The sequence below is a fragment of the Mesoplodon bidens genome (genome assembly GCF_964165515.1).
Source record: "Mesoplodon bidens genome assembly, chromosome: 16".
Lineage (NCBI taxonomy): Eukaryota > Metazoa > Chordata > Mammalia > Artiodactyla > Ziphiidae > Mesoplodon > Mesoplodon bidens.
In genome coordinates this window covers 15,601,666-15,621,672 of record NC_138173.1, presented here as the reverse complement: position 1 = coordinate 15,621,672, position 20,007 = coordinate 15,601,666, and the positions used below count along the sequence as shown (strand labels likewise).

The following is a 20,007-nucleotide window of genomic DNA, read 5'->3' as shown; positions in this document are numbered from 1 at the left end:
GTGGCTGCTGCTGGGGCAGAAGCCTGGAGGAGCTGGACCCGGGGGCGGGGGGGACACTTCTTTTCACTGTCTACCCTTTCGGTCCATGCACGTGTGCTCCCTATTCCAAATAAATAAATTTTTACCTTTTTAAGATGTACTTATTTCTATAAAGAATAGATCAGTGCGTAGGTATAATGCTTGCCGTTATTTACTAGGCAAGATCACGTCCCTGGACACGAGCACCATGCGGGCAGCCATGAAGCCGGGCTGGGAGGACCTGGTGAGGAGGTGCATCCAGAAGTTCCACGCGCAGCACGAAGGGGAGTCTGTGTCTTACGCCAAGAGGCATCACCACGAAGGTAACCATCGCTAAACGGTACTTTTCTTGAAGTTCATCCTGCTAAATTACTGCTTTTTATGAGAGCTTTCTCGGAAACAGTGATTCCTGAATCCACCTCCGGGGACCTGGATCCGGTGACTCTTTGGGTTCATATGTGCTCGCATCGTCTTGCCCAGAATTGTCGCCGTCTGAAGGGAAATTGAATAGGAGAACCTGTAAGGCTAAGAGTGTGATGAAGGAAATCGAATTGGGCATGATAATCTCACAAAGACAGATGAAAGGAAAGGGAAAGAGATCATTGTCTTTGATGCTACGGCTTCTAGATGTGTAAAACAACGTACTGAGGTCCCCTCTAATAGCAAAAGAAATACCATCTGAATCAGAAGGACACTGTGGAAATAATAATGAAAGGAAATTTGCAAGAGCAGGTGAATTCCTGTTAGAGGCACCAGTGGGATCCCAAGCCCTCCTTCCAGATGACGACCACTGAAGACTGCCCAGATGTTTCCAGAAAGAGATGAAGTGACTTGCCTGAGGTCGCACAGTTAGTTAATAGGACACCTGGAACTAAGCCCAAGACTCAGCCCTCCTTGAGCACCTGCCCTTTGCCTGGCATTGTCCGTCTTTCCGTGAGCCCCTTGATCGCCACAGCCCACCTAGGAAGTGGGCGTTTGACTCTTGTGCTGTCAGTGGGGAGCTGACACAGGTGACATGACCTCGGAAGCCTTCGATTAGAAAGTGTCAGCTCCTGGGGCTTCCCTGGTGGCACAGTGGTTAAGACTCTGCGCTCCCAATGCAGGGGGCCCGGGTTTGATCCCTGGTCACGGAACTAGATCCCACATGCACGCCGCAACTAAGAGTTTGCATGCCACAACTAAGGGGCCCATGTACTGCAACTCAGGAGCCCATGAGCCACCACTAAGCAGCCCACCTGCCGCAACTAAGACCCAGTGCAACCAAATAAATAAATAATTTTTTTTTTTTTTTTTTTTTTTAAGTGTCAGCTCCGGAGCTGGAGCTGAGGCCCGTCCTGGCCATCACTTCACCACCGCGCTGCTCCCATGGTTCTTTCTGCAGCATCACTTTTTCTCAAGTGCATTCTGGGTTTTTGTTAAATTGGTGAGAACAAAGAAAAAAATCCTTTCTTTAGCAGGACTCCATGGGGGAGGGAGACACTTTTTCCTTCTGGTCTTCTGACTCTCCTCTCGTGGACCCTGCATGTCCTGGCAGGGGCACTTGGTTATGGGCGTGGATTCTATGGGGGCCACGCTGCCTGTGAGGGACAGGGGCCCTGTGCCTTATAACTCAGTTTGGCAAATCGTCTGCATTTTTGCAGAAAAAATTTGTAACTCATTATTGAAAATCAAGTTTTAGTTGGTCATCTTCCGTTTAACGTGCATCCATGACCTTGGCATTTACCAAGAGTGTTTGTATGTTTAAACTTTATGCTTTTAAGACTGATTATGAAAAGGTACAAGTCATGGTAAATGACCTCTCTTTCCATTCCCTTATTTTTCCCTCATCTTATTCATCCTGTTTATCTTCTTCATCCTTATTTCGTAGAAATAAATAAGCACATAATCCAACAATTTGTGTCTTCCAGCATTTTTCTGTAAGTGGGAAAGAGTAAGAGGAAATAAAGATGCTACATTTGACACAATTCAATAATTAACCTGCCATTTCACTAGATCTGGTTTAAAATAAAAAGAATAGTAACAAAGAATAAGAAATCTCCATCAGCAGCCGTGTTCAGTGTCCTTGGGCCCTGAGTAGCAATGCCCCACATTTAATCCTGTGGCTTCGTGATTCCTTACAAAAGGGTTTACGCAGATGTACTAGGCACTATGTTAGGACCCAATGAAAGGAAGCTCCTCAGTGTATAAAATACATTTCATCCAAATGTGTGAAGTAAGTCAGATTGAAGGTAATCATCTGCATTGAATAAAAATCTGCTGGAAGGCTTTGTTTACATGGAGGAGCTTCCTGAATGCGTTCAGGGGCTTGCTGACACAAATCTACTCAACAGAGGTGTTTGATATAGACCAAATGGAAATGGAAAATCTTGAGGGATCACAGCCAAGGTCGGATAAAATTCTGAAATTATAAGCCATTGGAAATATTGGTCCTATTATAAAAATGGTATTTATGCCGCCTTTTAGTGGCATACTTGGTGTACAAAGCAAGATACATGTATGTACAGTAACTCATTTCCAGTACTGCCACTTCCGAGTAATCATGCAGCAGTTGGTGGCAGAAAGTAATACCTAAATACTGCATGTCCCTAAGTACCTGGAACTGCAGGGGTGTTCATCAGGGAAATTGCTCAAAGTGAAATTTTACCAAAAAAATCGGAATCCCCATTGTGTGTCAGCACCTACCTCTGTCTGTCTGTCTGTCTGTCTGTCTGTCTGTCTCTCTCTCTCTCTCTCTCTCTCTCTCTCTCTCTCTCTCGTGGTAATTTTGTGAAATGATGAATGTGCTTGGCCACTTTGGGACTAACTAGTCAGCCCGCAAAATTTGTGCTGAGGATTATGTGGTAGAAAATGGTAGCCTTCTTAAAATGGTTTAGAAGGTAACTAAACTGTATGGCTCCTTTTTTTCTGAATTGAAGTGTTCTTTTTTAATATGCAGTATTTGACAGTTTTAAAATACAGTTGTTTTAAAGATAAATCTGAAATTTTAAGAGAAATTATTTTAACCTAGTGTTATATTTTCTGCTCTAGTCTTGAAAATGAAAACAACTCTTTATCCAGACATTAAACCAATTCCATGTCACTAAGATTTGTACTTTTATTATTTCAGTTTTCTGTTTAGCCTTTTTTTCTCTGAAAAGATTCCTGTGATTGTTTATCTTTTACTTCCTGTTATCCTGACCACAGAAATAATACTTCTTACACACCAAGAAACAGAATTGGGGAATAGTAGTGTGAGATAATGGAGTAAACAGTACGTCACCTCAAGATGAATATTTGGAGAATATATTCAATGGCCTAAGTTTTACTGTAACATTTACTACTGTATTAGTTTGAAGAGAAATTAAAGGCAAATTGTACCCTGTAGAGGTATCATGTTTATGCATTGCATTGTTTCCTAACATTTTAGACAAATCATTGTAAAGCTTGTTTTGAGCTAATAAATTGTTTATACTCTGTTTTGCCATGATACTGAAGATTTTAAAAAGAACATAGTTTAAGGGTCCAAGCTTCATGTGCGGGGTGGGGGGGAAACAGTATATTGAATTTATCGGTACTTTGAATGAAAGATAAATGTGCTTCTAAAAATGTATAATGTTCTAATGTCATGAAATATTACTTACAACTCTGTTTAACCTGCTGGTAGGAAAATAATACACTTAACGAAGTTTATTACTGTTATTATGTCTTGTCCGGCCCTCACCTTCTGATTTTGTTTCTAAACATGTGTTCTGCTTCCTTGCTTGCCTGCAGTGCTGAGACAGGGATTGGCATTCAGTCAGATCTATCGTTTTTCCTTGTCTGACGGCACTCTCGTGGCTGCACAAACGAAGAGCAAGCTCATCCGTTCTCAGACTACTAACGAACCTCAGCTTGTGATATCTTTACATATGCTGCACAGGTAAGCCTTGTTCTGAGACACCACCTGCCCTTCCCAAGGAAAGGTTCCAAAAGCAGGAAATCATCCCAGAGCTTGTCAGGTGTGGTAGACATTTCTGTTGACCAACCCCAGGCATGTAAAATATAAATTAAGTTAAAATTAAATTGTTATTAACTGTTGGCTAAAAGACAACTCCCGATACTGAAATTCAAAGTAGGGCTACACTTTGAATTTTAGCCTTAATATTAGTGAATTTTATTTCATTTTATTTTGTTTTATTTTATTTTATTTAGGCCGTGCCACGTGGCTTGTGGGATCTTAGTTCCCCAACCAGGGATCGAACCTGGGCCCTCGGCAGTGAGACCGCAGAGTCCTAACCACTGGACTGCCAGGGAATTCCCAATACTAGTGAATCTTAAAACCCAGCTGGAAGGACATAGACTAGCACTAACTTTGCTCTGACATGACTGACTGCCTGTTACATCAGAGAAGAAAATCGATCAGTTCCCAGCGGTGATACATGCAGGGCAGGAATATAGAATGACTTCTGCTCCTGTGTGTTTAAATCTAAAACTTTCAAATATACATCTACTTAGAAGGAATACTTTAGATTGTTATTCTCGGGTTTAAATTAACTTTTTGACATTAGACTTTAAATTGAAGGGTAGTGAACATTTCCCTAAAAAATAAAAGTAAGGAAAATTGAATGTTGATTTTAAAGTGTCATAACCATATAGTTTTAGAGCACAAATTTAAGGAAATGATTGTATTTCAAGTTATGCAAATATTTACCTGTGTGCTACGTAAAACTTTATGAGGTGCTATCAGCAGATATCTAAAGTTGCTCTGGAGTTCTCTTTTATTACATTTCTCAATTATTTATTTTCTTATTACGAATAAAAAAACCAAGCAGCCCTGTTTGCCAACTGTTAATAAATCCGACCTCAAACTGAAACAATTTGAAAGTGATTACAGATGTGCCACATTTCACCCCCCTAACTGAAAGCTGGTGTTTGACAATTTGTGAAACCTGTTTTGTTTGGATTTGTGAACACGCTTGGTAACTCACAAGTGACTGCCAAGCTGTAAATTAAAGCTCATAGGGTTTGGAAAATCATCCAGCTCAGCAAACCTGCTTTGAGACCAGGAGCGGAGTAGGGTTGCCTGCGAGCTGGGGAATAAGATCACAGACTCGGGACGATCTGCAGTTCCTTCCATGTGGCTGAGAGGCTGTTGCTTTGCCTTCCAGGGGGACCCAGGCGGGGGATCTGTTAGACAGGTAATCTAATTCTAAACAGTTTGGGTGACTTCATTGGCTCTAAAACTTGCAGAGTTTCAAAGAGGTAGGGGCAAGTTTTTTTCCCTCTTAAGTTCACTCTTCATTTGAGCCAAGTAGCACACGTCAAGCTCCAGGCTCACAGATGGGTCTGTTGTTAGGAATTGTAATCGGGCAGATAATTGAAGGCGGCTATACTCGTTTGGGTCGTTTCTTTCAGAGGGTACAAGCTCTCAGTTTATTCGTGATAATGTACCGTTTAATGAGAAAGGTATGTTATGTAATTGGAAGCCCGCTAATGTCTTGTCTAGCAGCTATACTTTCAGTATAGTAGTAGTCAAATTTAAACACAACTTCCTCTGTAGAACCACAGACGTCTTAATGAGTGGGCTGAAAAACATCCCTCTTGGTCCAAAGCGCTGCATGTTCAGTCTTGCCCGTAATTGCAGATTGTTTCATCAGAGTATTATCCTTTCCTTCCGTGTCGTTCATTCTTTTAAAGAAATGAGGCGACCTCATTTTCGAAAATTAGTAACAACTTGCTCGGTATCTTCCCTTTTATCGTATATTTCTTTCCTCATCCTACAGAGAGCAGAATGTGTGTGTAATGAATCCGGATCTGACTGGACAAGCGATGGGGAAGCCATTGAATCCAATTAGCTCGAGCAGCCCTGCCCATCAGGCCATGTGCAGTGGGAACCCAGGTCAGGACATGACCCTAAGTAGCAATATAAATTTCCCCATGAACGGCCCAAAGGAACAAATGGGCATGCCCATGGGCAGGTTTGGTGGTTCCGGGGGAATGAACCACGTGTCGAGCATGCAGGCAACCGCTCCTCAGGGTAGTAACTATGCACTCAAAATGAACAGCCCCTCACAAAGCAGCCCGGGCCTGAATCCAGGACAGCCCAGCTCCATGCTGTCACCGAGGCATCGCATGAGCCCTGGGGTGGCCGGAAGCCCTCGAATCCCCCCCAGTCAGTTTTCCCCCGCAGGAAGCTTGCATTCCCCCGTGGGAGTTTGCAGCAGCACAGGAAATAGCCATAGCTACACCAACAGTTCCCTCAACGCGCTGCAGGCCCTCAGCGAGGGGCACGGGGTCTCACTGGGGTCGTCGCTGGCTTCACCGGACCTCAAAATGGGCAACTTGCAAAACTCCCCGGTGAATATGAATCCTCCCCCGCTCAGCAAGATGGGAAGCTTAGACTCCAAAGACTGTTTCGGACTTTACGGGGAGCCCTCGGAAGGTCCAGCCGGGCCAGCAGAGAGCAGCTGCCACCCGGGCGAGCAGAAGGATGCCAGCGAGGCCGGCCTGCCCCAGGCCGGGAGCGGCGGCGAGAGGCCTGACGGGCAGGGCAGACTGCACGACGGCAAGGGGCAGACCAAACTCCTGCAGCTGCTAACCACCAAATCCGACCAGATGGAGCCTTCGCCCTTGCCTGGCGCTCTGTCGGACAGCAACAAGGACTCCACAGGCAGCTTGCCTGGCTCTGGGTCGACGCACGGAACCTCGCTCAAGGAGAAGCATAAGATTTTGCACAGACTCCTGCAGGACAGCAGTTCCCCCGTGGACTTGGCGAAGCTGACAGCGGAAGCCACGGGCAAAGAGCTGAACCAGGAGGCCAGCAGCACAGCTCCTGGGTCCGAGGTGACTATTAAGCAGGAGCCAGTGAGCCCCAAGAAGAAAGAGAATGCACTGCTTCGCTACCTGCTCGATAAGGATGATACTAAAGATACCGGTTTACCAGAAATCACCCCCAAACTGGAGCGACTGGACAGTAAGACAGACCCTGCCAGTAACACGAAATTAATCACTATGAAAGCTGAGAAGGAGGGGATGAGCTTTGAGCCCAGCGACCAGGTAAGTTTTGTCACGTGTCCCCCAAGGTGTACCGATCCATAGCCATCGGGGGTTTCTCCACAGGGGCCTTCTGAGGCCTCAGGTGACTGGATAAAAATAAGTCTTCTCCTTTGTCCTTACCTTGAAACAGAGTTCATTCTCACCGAGGCCGCGTGTCCCAAACACTCTGTCTAGCAACGAGTGACGTCGCTATAGAGCTGACTTTTATCTTGTAAAGGGTCGAGTGGTGATATTTCAGGCTTTGCAGGCCACACACTGTCTGCCACAGCTATTTAGTTCCACCCCTGGCTTGCAAACACAGCCCTAGACACTACACAGGAACAAACGAGCGTGCTGGGTTTCAGTCAAACTGATATTTGAATTTTATACAATTTTCACGTGTCACAAGATACTCTTCTTTTGATTTTTTTTTTCAATTATTGGAAAATGTAAGTCCATTCTTAGTGCATGGGCCATACAAAAACAGGTGGTGGGCAGGATTTAGCCCGCAGGCCAGCTGGGGTTTACTGACCCCTGTTATTAGAAGATACCTAAATTGGAGATAATCACTTCCTCAAAAGTGGGCTTTGTCAGAACAGACTTAATTAAATTATTTTTTACTTACCTTTCCCTTTTTAAGAGCAGAGTCTGTCTGGTTTTCAGACTCAGTGAAGATCATTCTACCTCTCTTGATTCTCAATCACGACTTCTGCTTAACGCTAAGGAATTTCTTCGACCATCGGCATAAAAAGTATTTAAGGGGAAATGGAGAGTAGAGAGGAGGTAAAGTTGGCCTTGATGTTGGTAGAGCGGAACCATCAAATATAAGTGCAAAACTGAAATAATAGGTTGCGTTATCTGTTGTTCTTACGTGAAAAATTAATTTCCTGAGAAAATCAAGGATAGCTAAAGTGATATTCAGAGTCATTCTTGATGACACTCTGAGGTAGTGACATCACAGAGGGAAAAGGAAGACTGTTTAAAATTTTCCTATTTAAAAAAAAAAATGATTTACTGCTGACAATAATGACTTGGCATAAGGGGTTTTCTGGGGAATCAACGACCGGTGGGGTAAAGGTCCAAGGCTTCATCAACCCTGCCATCCCTGAGCGCCGCCTTAAGTTGTGATGGGTTAAGAAGTGAAGAAGCCGCACAGGCCTCTCTACCTAAAATGGTTCACTGATAGGGCCTTGAAACTTGTTTTACAAGTGGACATTTTAGGTGTCGCTGTCTTCAGGGACTAGGTGTGCATGGGGAGACGAGAATGGAGCACCCCTGGCCGTCACCTGTCACCCTGGACCTCCCCGGTGGAGGCTGACCCAGCAGCAGCTCTGGGGTGGAGAGCACAGATGGGGGGCGGGGGAGGGGGCGGGGCCGAGGCCAGGCGTGCTCGGACAGCCGGCCTCCTCCCAGGTCCTGAGCGCGCAGCTTCCTGTCTGTCTTTCACTTTGATGTCTGGACAGCTGCTACCATTCCCTGTGCCCTTCATGAGGGAAACAGCGTAATTGTGTAAACACCTTTGGTGAGGATGAATCCTTAAACTTAGATGTTAGTGCTGAGTTCTCTACACCAGCTACTCTGTGATGCTGAAAGATCATTGCATGGGGGACCCAGGGGCTCAGCGGAAAGTTAATAACAATATCTTGGATAAAGTGTAGCGTAAAAGCATATTGACAGCTGTAGATGTTTTAATCTTTTGAGGTTTACTAGATTAGAATACGCAGAGCTAGTGGCCGTTCAGAGTGGCAGGCAGAGACACTGTCACTCAGGTCTCTTGACACATGCTAGAGGGCAAGATGGTGACTCATGAGGTCCCCCTTGGGTTAGTGGCTAAGTGGCTGGTCCCCCGCTCCATAAACAGAATTTATTTCTATCCCAAGCCTGAGGCCCTAGGGACTTAGAGGGTCAGGGAAGGGGGGCGCTGTTCGGCATTTCTGTATTTACCTGTACGATTCCACTAACTTCATACGAGAAACTGACACAGAAGAAGTTCTATTTGTTTTTTTAAAGTCCTTGAGTCACTTGCAGGTTTCTAATTGGTATTTAAAAGAATGTTTTTTCTGATCAACATTATCTTACTTTGGGAACTTAAAGCACAGAGTGTGGTCAGCACAAACCTGTCATTTTGGGTGGACACACACACACACACTCACACTCACCCATACATGCAGTATTTTTTTCTTAATGAAACCCAGTTCCTGGTTTTACCCTCCATCTATTCCCATTTTAAAACTCCACCAAAAAAGTACTGCTTCAGAGCAATTTTAACATCAAAAACATTGCAGCTTGAAAAGAAAGGTTACCACAGGAAGTATGCATTACCTAAATTTAGATCAAAGTTAGAATGACTTACTTTAAGAAAAAAAAAAAAAAAACAGGGATTCTTTCACTTCCCGCCCTCCTTCACTTTTCCCAAATACAGGTTGATTGTATCTCCTATTGACTTCTGTACAAATTTATCAAAGGTTTTTCTTTCACTTCAGGGGAACACAACACATTTTTATTCAGTAAGTTAAACTGTTAGCGAGCCCGAATTGCACAGTTGACTGTCTTGTTATTTTGACTCAGAAAAGAGCCATTATCCCAGTGTGTGTTTAACCTATCACTACCTTATTAAGGGCAGGAAGTACTTCGATGGTGCCATTATACCTAAAATAGCATTCTTCACTAGGTAGAGTATTTAAACATTTGTTTCTACAGTGTTTCATAACCAGCAGGAAACAATGACAGAAAAATTTCCGATATGTTCACTGACTTTTAAGTTATATACTTATTTACACAATGGAGCATGTGTAAATGATACTAACTAAATGGTACTCTTATGGTCTTTCTTAATGCTACTGGGCCACTTATGATGAGGGTTTAGAAATAGTCTGTAAAGAATTTCTTCTTGTTATTTGGCTCCATTAGAAAAGCAAACCATATTTTAAACTGGTAGTGTCCTGAAAATTTCCCTCCAAATGTGGTAGAATTGTGTTGCCATTTTTTAAAGCAATTTTATGTTAGGCAAATGTGGTAAAATAACAGTTTTTAAAAATTTTTTTGAAACACTGTTTTGTAATTTATTAGAATACATGTATTAAAATACATATGTTCTTTATATTTCCTTCAGAAAACAAATTGATTTGACACATGAAAAATTCATAAAACCAGAAAAAATTGCAGAAATCAAGTCCAATTTTCATTTTGTAAAACTTTTACAAAAATCTTTCTGACTCATTTTCTGCCTGAAATAGTTTAAACCAACTCTTCAAATTGATGTGGCTAATTTGAGCATTCGAAGAGATGCCTAAGCAAAACTTCGAAGTATCTTGGCAAAGCGTTTTCAAGGAAGGCATTAATCTTTTTGTTTTGTGAAGAAATCATGCCTAAGAAAGGAACTAGATAGGAACTAGAAGAACTTTTGATGAGAAATAAAGCTTACTTAGGGGGCAGAAATGTTTGATCAGAAACTTCATGTGATCAATCGCACCCCTTCCAGGACTTACATGACTACCGAAGAAAATGCCCCTAGTTGTCAAATTTTATTCCTAGGCAACCAAAGGTGTAGAGGTATTCTCCTTGAAAAAGAACATTTCAAGTAAAGTTGAGACAGTTAGATTAATTTAAATGCACACTCCAGATATTGACAAGAAATAAACACAAGCAAAGCAATATTATCTCTAGTGGGGAAATTTTCATAATGCGTTTTTCTGATGGTAAGCTGAATGAATTCATATACTATAGTGTCCATAGTTAAGAACACTATAGTTAAGCCCTTTTTTTTTTTTTTTTTTTTTTTTTTTTGCGGTACGTGGGCCTCTCACTGCTGTGGCCTCTCCCGTCGCGGAGCACAGGCTCCGGACGCGCAGGCTCAGCGGCCATGGCTCACAGGCCCAGCCGCTCTGCGGCATGTGGGATCTTCCCGGACCAGGGCACGAACCCGTGTCCCCTGCATCGGCAGGTGGACTCTCAACCACTGCACCACCAGGGAAGCCCTTTTTTTTTTTCTCTCCAAAGAACCAGTTCCTTCTGAATATAATGCCAAGAAGTCCCTGTATGACTTTCTTAAGACAAATAAGAGTTTAGTTACTTGTCAAAGCTAGACTGAAACACAGTTGAATTTGATCAGCTCTTAGAAATGGCAAAGATTAAAGTTTGAAAATCAGTTTTAATATATGCTTTTTAAAAATAAAAATCAAGGAATATCATGGATTTTAAATTATCTAATTATTTGAAATAAAGAACTAATAAACAGGTTTAAACCATCCAAATATATTAATGTTTTATATAGCTATGTATATAGAGAGAGATTAACTAGACATATTTTAAACTCATCATATTCGACACAAGAGTAGATCACAAAGGAAGAATCATGAATCCTATCATTAGAACTCTTTGAAACTATGATAGTTATTTTTCTATTCAAGATGGTTTAAAGTATCATTTTATTTGTGTGAAAAGAATAAAGGTAAAAAGGAAAGGTGGGAGTCTGGACCCAGACTATTAATGTATATTGTAAAAGCTTGCTTTTACACACGTCTGGGATTGGGAGCAAATACAAGAGCATCCATTGAGGAAAGTAATATACTTTATTTTTATTATCGTTTATATGAACCTATTTATTTGGGCCGTTTCTCATTCAAGGCATCTGCAAAGCTTTCTCAAGAAGTAGCTTATTATTAGGGCCCACCCTCTCACCCCTCCACAAACAATGAATTTTAAAATACTCAAGGCAGCATTACTGTAGTAGGGAAACCTGGTTTCCTAGGACAGCAATAAACTTCACAGTTTATTGGAACCTCTTAATACCTCTGTAGCTATTTTCATGATACAACTATAAGGATATTTATCCATCTTTTTTTTAAAAATAAATTTATTTTCGGCTGCACTGGGTCTTTGTTGCTGCGCACGGGCTTTCTCTAGTTGCAGCGAGCGGGGGCTACTCTTCGTTGCAGTGCATGGGCTTCTCATTGTGGTGGCTTCTCTTGTTGCGGAGCACAGTCTCTAGGCGTGCGGGCTTCAGTAGTTGTGGCTCTCGGGCTCAGTAGCTGTGGCTCGTGGGCTCTAGAGCGCAAGCTCAGGAGTTGTGGCGCACGGGCTTAGTTGCTCCGCGGCATGTGGGATCTTCCTGGACCAGGGCTTGAACCCGTGTCCCCTGCATTGACAGGCGGATTCTTAACCACTGTGCCACCAGAGAAGTCCCTATCCATCTTTATGAAACTTTTTTTCTGAGAAATTATAGAAATGATAGGAATTTCTATGACAAATTGAGTTAATTCTGGGAAATGTTTTACATTACCGGTTAAAATAGTTGAAGGAACTCATCGGGTTGACTGAGTGTCCATTGCTATGTTCCAGGCACTGTCCTCAGAGGGCAGTAAGTGCTTATTACACTGATGTTTGTATCTTACATATTCAGCAAAACATGGTAACGATAGCTTTCCAGCGGAGTCACTTTACACATGTTTAACTTACCCAAAATTGTCCATACATATTCAGAAGAAGAAAAAAGAAAAGGAGAGAGAGCTATTAAATGGTTAAGTCACGTGAGCAGTTTTGCCCACCGTTCAAGAGACTTAACTGGGTTTTGGTTCCCTTGAAGCTCCAGCAGTGTGGAAATGTAGCTACAGGCTTTTTAAGTGCGGAATGGCCTCCACGTAAACTTCGTCATTTCGGACTCAGCCAAAGAAGCAGTGACGTGCTTTCACTCTGGAGGGAAAACTGGCTGTGTTGCCCTTGGTGGAGGGGACATACAATCAGGTTCCTTCCCGAGCCGTTCTAAGGATCATCTTGTCTGTGTCTGTCTATACTTTAGAATGCTAACTTTGGAACCTAACCCTTACCTAAGATGTAGCTCTCCCAAGTTTGATCCCTCCCTCTTTTGTTAGAAACGGGTGGATAAACTAAAAAACTCGAAAATGGTCTTGTAATTGCGCAAACAGTGCATTAGGAATTCCCTGGAAAATGGACCTGCAAGTTCTCGCTAAGCTAGTTGACTCTGAACAAAGAATCCAGTAAAATATCACTTCATTGTACCCTTCCTAACTTGAGAAATTATGTCCAGTGAAAAGACTTCCTATATAGATTTACATTTGCCATAAATTGCAAAAACCTTAGTGAATGCAGCTTCTAGTGTATAGAATAAAACTGTAAGCCATTCTGCTTTAAGTATACCTCATGTCAGATGTAAATGCTTTCATTTGAATTGCCAGTGTAGACAAAAGCGTTAGTCACATGGTCAAGGATGCAAAGTCCATCGAGTGACTTTGGGGAAGTTGCCTAACTTGTGTTTTTCCACCTACACATCAGGAGAATCATTCTTACCACGCTCTTCACTAGAAAGTAATCCTGGGAGTTAACTTAGCCATTTTCTTACGTGGTTGGCGCTGTCTGATTTTAAATACTTGGCACACAGATAGGTTCTACTTAAACGAATATAAATTCAGTTGAGCTCTCTGGAAGAAAAGCACTAGGTGTGAAATAGTGGTGATATGTACCTTATTATTTTAATGTTGGTAGTTGAAAGGAAATTATTTTAATAAAGGGAAAAGCTGTAAGAAATATTTTTGTGGCTTCTGTAAAGTCAAATTAATATCTGCTGTGTTTTCATCCTGCTTCCCTTTGTCACCAAAGCTGGTGAGTGACTGAGAAAGCCAGTGTCATTCGAAACTGAAAGTGTAAGCAGGAAAAAAACACCACTCAAATGGAAAAGGCAGGGCTGAGCTGTTCATGGTTACTTCAAGCTCCTCGTGCGTTTCACTCCTTGCTCTTAAAAAAAAAAGAAAGAAAGAAAAACAAAGTTCTAAAAGGAAATAACCATTTACTAAATACTGATTTCATGTAAATTTGGATCATATTTTCCACCAATTTTTTGTTGTTGTTACTTCGTCAGGAGAGGTAACCACAAAACCTAGGCCTGGACTGTAAGTCATAGTACACCCATGGTTAATTAGAAATACACATAATCATAATTAATTGAATTATTAGCATAAAACAAAGGGGAATTTATAAATCACCAGTGAATCACAGTGCTAGAAGAGAGCTTTCTTTCTAATTCAGTCATCTCTCTTTTCACAGATGAGGAAACTGAGGAGCAAGAGATTAAATTGTTTGTCCTTTGTTGATTTAATTTTTTTTAAAGATGATCAATTAACTTGTTAGGCCTGAGGTTCGCGTGTGTCTGCATCTCTTGTTTGGCTCTGGTGCCTTACACCGGTTAGGTCTGTAATTGCAAACCGGGCCTGTGGCGCCCACTCTTGGCGTGGGACTGGATAAACTCTTCTGTTTGTTAACCGCAGCCTGGCAGTGAGCTGGACAACTTGGAGGAGATTTTGGATGATTTGCAGAATAGTCAATTACCACAGCTTTTCCCAGACACGAGGCCAGGCGCCCCTGCTGGATCAGTTGACAAGCAAGCCATCATCAATGACCTCATGCAACTCACAGCCGAGAGCAGCCCTGTTACACCTGTTGGAGCCCAGAAAACAGCATTGCGAATTTCACAGAGCAGTGAGTATGAGATATTGATGGTTATGCCAAGAAATTCCCATGTTATCACCATCAGAAACAGGGGTTATTAAAATCTGACGCAAACAGCTTAGTCACTTCGAGGTTTTTATGGTCAGATAGCACCACCTACCGTCCCAGCCCTTCAAAACAGTATTCAGGGTGGATTCGAGTAAACATGGCCTTTCTGCAGGCGCTTGTGGTTAATATAATCAACACGGGGTGAGACCGACCTGCATTGATAAAGTTCTTCGGATGATTGTCATAGTTCCCTTCATTTCAGTTACTGCCTTCAGAAATGGAGTTTACAATAGATTTTCTGTGTCTTAATATATGGCTGAATACTTAAAAGACAGAAACTTAGAAAGTTATGCTGACTTTTCAGGAATAATATACTACTAAAATTTTTTTATCAAAATACTCATACATGAGAGGGCTACACACATTAAAAATATCTTGTCCTGTCTCTTAGGAATCCTCATATAAATATCCATTTTACATGGAAATTTATCATATAAATGTTTTCTAAGTGCATCTTAAGTTTAATTAGTAGGATATACAGCTGGAAGACCTTAGACTGTTTTATAAGTGACATTTTTTATCACTTACTTTTATTTTTTAAATTTTATTTATTTATTTATTTATTTATTTATTTGGCCACACTGTGCGGCTTGCAGGATCTCAGTTCCCTGCTTTTTTTGTTTTTTGGGGGTTTTTTTGGCCGCACTGTGCAGCATGCGGGATCTTAGTTCCCCGGCCAGGGATCGAACCTGTGCCCCCTGCAGTGGAAGTTCAGAGTCTTAACCACTGGACCACCAGGGAATTCCCTATTTTATATTTTTGTAAGTTTAAGATGAGGTCTTTCTCCACTTAGTTTACAAACTTGATAGTTAGCTAAAGTTGTCCAATAGTTTTGCGCAGAAGAAAATATCTTTCCTGCGCTAGGGACATGATCTGTAGAAAGACAGAGAACCTCTTCAGTGTTAAATTGGTGAACAGAATGATTTTTCCCTCTTCAAATACAGTTTGACCCAAAGCTTAGCATCTGTTCTCAAATCAGAAATGGCGGCAACCATCAACCAAATCACAAAATATCCTTGATTAATAGATCTTTTCTCAGAGTGATTCGTGATCATTCTGAAAAGGGTAAAACGACACAGAGTTTTTGCTTGTTATCTGTCAAACGTGCCTGCTTCTTAGGGAATGGAGGGTTGCTTATGGCCTATGAGAGATCACAAAGTCAGAGAGTTGAGAAGTGAGTAAGAAACACAGTAGCGGGTTTATGCTCATGACCCAGCGGAGTTAATGGAGGACTGCCTGAAAACTCATGGTTTCTCCTCTGTCTGTACCTCCTGATGGTATCCAGACTACTGAATGCTGACCAGATAACTAAACCTGAGGAAGGCAGCTTAAGCACGTACATCATTTTCATTTAAACCCTAATTCTTCCAAATATTTTATTTCTGCTATTGATTGTTAAGAACGTTAACGTGTTTTAAATGTTCTATTTCATACTGTGTTTATATAATTCAGAGAAAATAAAGTCCTTGATATTATTTAATATATTAGCTCTATGAATTGTAATTTATAATATCTTTGTTCTTGAAGAAACATTGTTACCAAATCAGTGGTTGTCTGTGTGATAGTATAGTGCACTGGTGTAGTACTTACTGCACAATAAACTTGTGAACTAACCATAAGAATCCTTTCAAATATAAAGGTATCTGGAATTTAAAGAAGCTGTATTTAGAAGACTTAACAGGGCCCTAAAGCTTCAATACTAACTTCAGGTACCAGAGTTCACACATTTAAAGATTTTAACTTCCAATGAGAGTAGACATTTTTCACCTAATTCTAGTCCTAGGAAAGTCCAATTAAAAAATGCTAGCCTCATGTCCAAACCACATGTATCTGGGTTTGGTGCTATATGCAGGAGATGTTTATGGCTTCACAGCTGTGACAAAGCGATATTGCTAAATTCAAATAATATATGAAAAAAAAATATCAGTAGTTTCCTTAACAAATACAGTTGAATATTAGAAGTTAATATTGGGGAGAAAAATATATGGTAAATAATAGACATGTTCTTTTTTTTCCTTTTACTTCTTTTTTGTTTTGCAAGGTTGTCAGGAATTTAAATTAGAGACTTGTTGATTAGATTGCAAGTCTGTGTTTTCGTGCCACATGTTTTTTTGTCTGTGAAGTTGTCTTTTATGTAGGCAGCTGGTCCCTGACGTGCGTATCTTTGTTATTTTACAAACGACCTTTTCCCTGAACACTACTTCTGTTGTTATTTTCCATTATCCTATATTAACCTTAAATTTTCATTTGTTTTCTCCTTAGCTTTTAATAACCCACGACCAGGGCAACTGGGCAGGTTATTGCCAAACCAGAATTTACCACTTGACATCACATTGCAAAGCCCAACTGGTGCTGGACCTTTCCCACCAATCAGAAACAGTAGTCCCTACTCAGTGATACCTCAGCCAGGAATGATGGGTAATCAAGGGATGATAGGAAACCAAGGAAATTTAGGGAACAGTAGCACAGGTAAGGGCTCAAATGTGCTGTTAACTTTATTGGTGGGTTATTTAACTTAATGATGTATTCATCCACATCAAACTAGTAGAATTTTTCAAGTGAAATTTTTTATGCTAGAAACTAACATTTGAATGTAACTAAATTCTGCAAATTTTCACTGCGACCGTGGTATATGAAACATCGGAAAGCATTTGAGTAAGCTGACCCTTTTATTCTGTGATCATTGTTTTTACAAGGGTTCTAATCATTAATCCTGTGGCATAGGCTTATTTCACTTCTGCTCCAGTTACTATTCCAGACATTGTAGTGATATGTGTAAAATAATTTGGTGGTTGCTAGCTTGTCGTGATAATCTGCTGATAACCCCAGAACTTCCTGTTAGTTGATGACTTGTGTTGGGCGAATTTCAGAATGAAGGCTTAAAATTCAGCCAACCTTTTATACTCGTAACGATAGCAATTCTCATTCCAAAAAAAAATTAATTAAAAATAACGAACTTAAAAAATAATAATAATGAAATTTACATAGTAGTATGCCTGGCCTAAGAGTAGCTGATCCAGGGGCTCCGTTTTTAAAGACCTGTGAAGTTGCCTGTGATCTGGTTTGGCCCTTGACCTGCTGTAACTTAAGGTGTCTGCCAAGTTGCCCGTGAATATTCCTAAGTGGTAGTCACCGTCATAGCAGCAACCGTACTCCCAAACCTCCACCCAGTTCAGGCTAGGAATCACTGCTGCAGCATTGATTGCTATTACCACCACGTCCTGTACCCTGTGGTATACTGTACCCAATGGTATCTGTACCCTGTGTTATTCTGTACCCTTAGGATGCTAGGTTTTCTAATGGAGAACTGCTCACAGTTTACCGCTGGAGACAAAGGCATTGAAAGAAACAGATATTATAAAAAGAACTTATATTCATGGGTTTTAATTCTTATCTGTAATCCCTGTATACACATTGCCATTTAGATAGTTAACAGAAAATAAGAGTTCAGTCTAAGGGTTGAAAAGATGGATTTCTTTTTTAACTTTCTGTTGTTGGTAAGCAATTCATGGGAAATGTGAAGAATGTTGTATTAAAATAGTTTATTCATTCAGCAGGTATTTATTAGGTGCCTACTATACGTGCCAGGCACTGACTACATCCCTTATTTATTTATTCGCAGAAACAATGCCATATTAGTTTTACATTATTTTTACAATAAAGTATTGATTTATATAAGTAAAATATTGACTTACGTAAAATTCTGTAAGAGAAAAGGAGCCAATGATTTATGAAAGGTGGCTTCTTCTTATTGGAATACAAGAAGATCTGGGTTCTTGGAGGAATCTTTAGGAATTTGGGGATATACCTATATTCAAATCTGGGCAGCCTGGAGATGACTGGCATCCAGGCTGTGAAGATCCTACAATGCCTGTGCTTTGTTTCAAAAAGAAAAATGAAAAAAACCTGAAAGAGACTACCCTGGCTACAATTGCATTAATATTTCGAAGTATGGATTATTTTCCCTCCTGCTTTCTATGCTTTCTATAATCTTGTTATATTAATTAGATCATAGATTTTTTTGAAAAAGAAAATGCCTTTTCTCCCACATCTTTGTATAATTCAAACCTAGCCTTAAAACGGTTTTTAAAATATGTATTAACATAATATTGTTCTAACTTGTTCAGTCTAATTACCCTTTACTCTAAATCATCCTAATGTAGCACATTCTCATTTCACCAGTGAAAAACCATCCACAGTACATGTTCTCTCCATTTCTGAAATAATAACCCTATTTTTAGTTGTTTATCATAATTAAAGTAAATGAAAGCAAGCCATGTCTCTGAAAGCAGAACTGTTACACATCCATTATTAAACGCTTCAGAATGAAGGGTCCTCAGTTGGGGCTGTTCCCCTTTAGGATATCAAGTCTTAGCCCATGTCTGGCCATTGCCAGCATCTCGGGGGGCAGGCCAGAGAGAGCAAACACACGATCTGCCCAGCAATGTTGTGCTCTTCTCACTGGTGTGTGTGGTCACACAGCTGTTAATGTCTCACGTATAGAAGGGTTTTTACAAATCTGTCCCAGCGCAGCCTAGACCTACGTCGCCAGGAATGTGGTGGTCCAGGTCCACCGAAGTGGGTGGCGCTCGCTTGCCTTGTCCAGAAAGAACTGGAGTGGAAAGATACTGTCATTCCCCCAGCTTCCGAGGCTGCTTTGGTCAGCTTGGAAGCTTAACAAATTATAATGCTCAGAAAGGGATTTGGGGATGGAAAGTCTGGCTGGGGCTTCATGGGATATTCTCTGTGATTTGGGTTTTTAATTAGAATATTGATTATCAGTTTTTACCTTGCTCCTCTTAGCCTCGCCTCTCTTTTGGAAAGTAAAGCATTGACGTGTATATCAGCTAATGTGATTCACTTCCTGAGGAAGGAAGTTGGGGTTATCCACATGCCACAGCACCTGTTTCTAAGTACATATGGGAACAATTTTAACAGCTTTTCCGAACTGTAAACAGTGGCAGGTCTGCGTTGTGAAAAACTTCGTAGGAATCGCCACCTCGTATTTCTTAGCCAGGGGCCCACGTCTGTCCCGGTGAGGGCCTGAGCTGTTGGGCTGACCGTGTACCGAGAATGAACGTCTCGTACCGGAGTAAGATCATCTGGTGTTCATACGTGCTGACTGTGTTTCCATTCACTGCACCTCCGTTTTCTCTGGCTTGCCTGCAGGCATGATTGGTAGTAATGCTGCCCGGCCCACCCTGCCATCTGGGGAATGGGCACCTCAGAGTTCTGCTGTGAGAGTCACCTGTGCTCCTACCACCAGTGCCATGAACCGGCCGATCCAAGGAGGTATGATTCGGAACCCGACAGCCAGCATCCCCATGAGACCCAACAGCCAGCCTGGCCAAAGACAGATGCTTCAGCCTCAGGTCATGAATATAGGTAAGGCAGTTCCTGTGCTCTCTGCTTTTCATTTTTATACTT

At 41.4% G+C, this 20,007-nt stretch overlaps 1 protein-coding gene across 16 annotated transcripts in view; it reads left to right on the top strand.

Annotated features, from left to right (window-relative positions):
• Positions 1-20,007, top strand: part of NCOA2 (nuclear receptor coactivator 2) — a 277,145-nt gene that overhangs the window by 228,278 nt on the left and 28,860 nt on the right. For 15 of the 16 annotated variants that reach the window (XM_081258051.1, XM_081258053.1, XM_081258047.1 and 12 more), the window contains 6 exons: positions 198-341; positions 3,769-3,916; positions 5,760-7,032; positions 14,292-14,502; positions 16,843-17,049; positions 19,750-19,965. In XM_081258051.1, coding sequence (XP_081114177.1) covers positions 198-341; positions 3,769-3,916; positions 5,760-7,032; positions 14,292-14,502; positions 16,843-17,049; positions 19,750-19,965 — 2,199 coding nt within the window. The remainder of the gene's footprint in view (positions 1-197; positions 342-3,768; positions 3,917-5,759; positions 7,033-14,291; positions 14,503-16,842; positions 17,050-19,749; positions 19,966-20,007) is intronic. The other variant, XM_081258052.1, reaches the window with a different exon arrangement.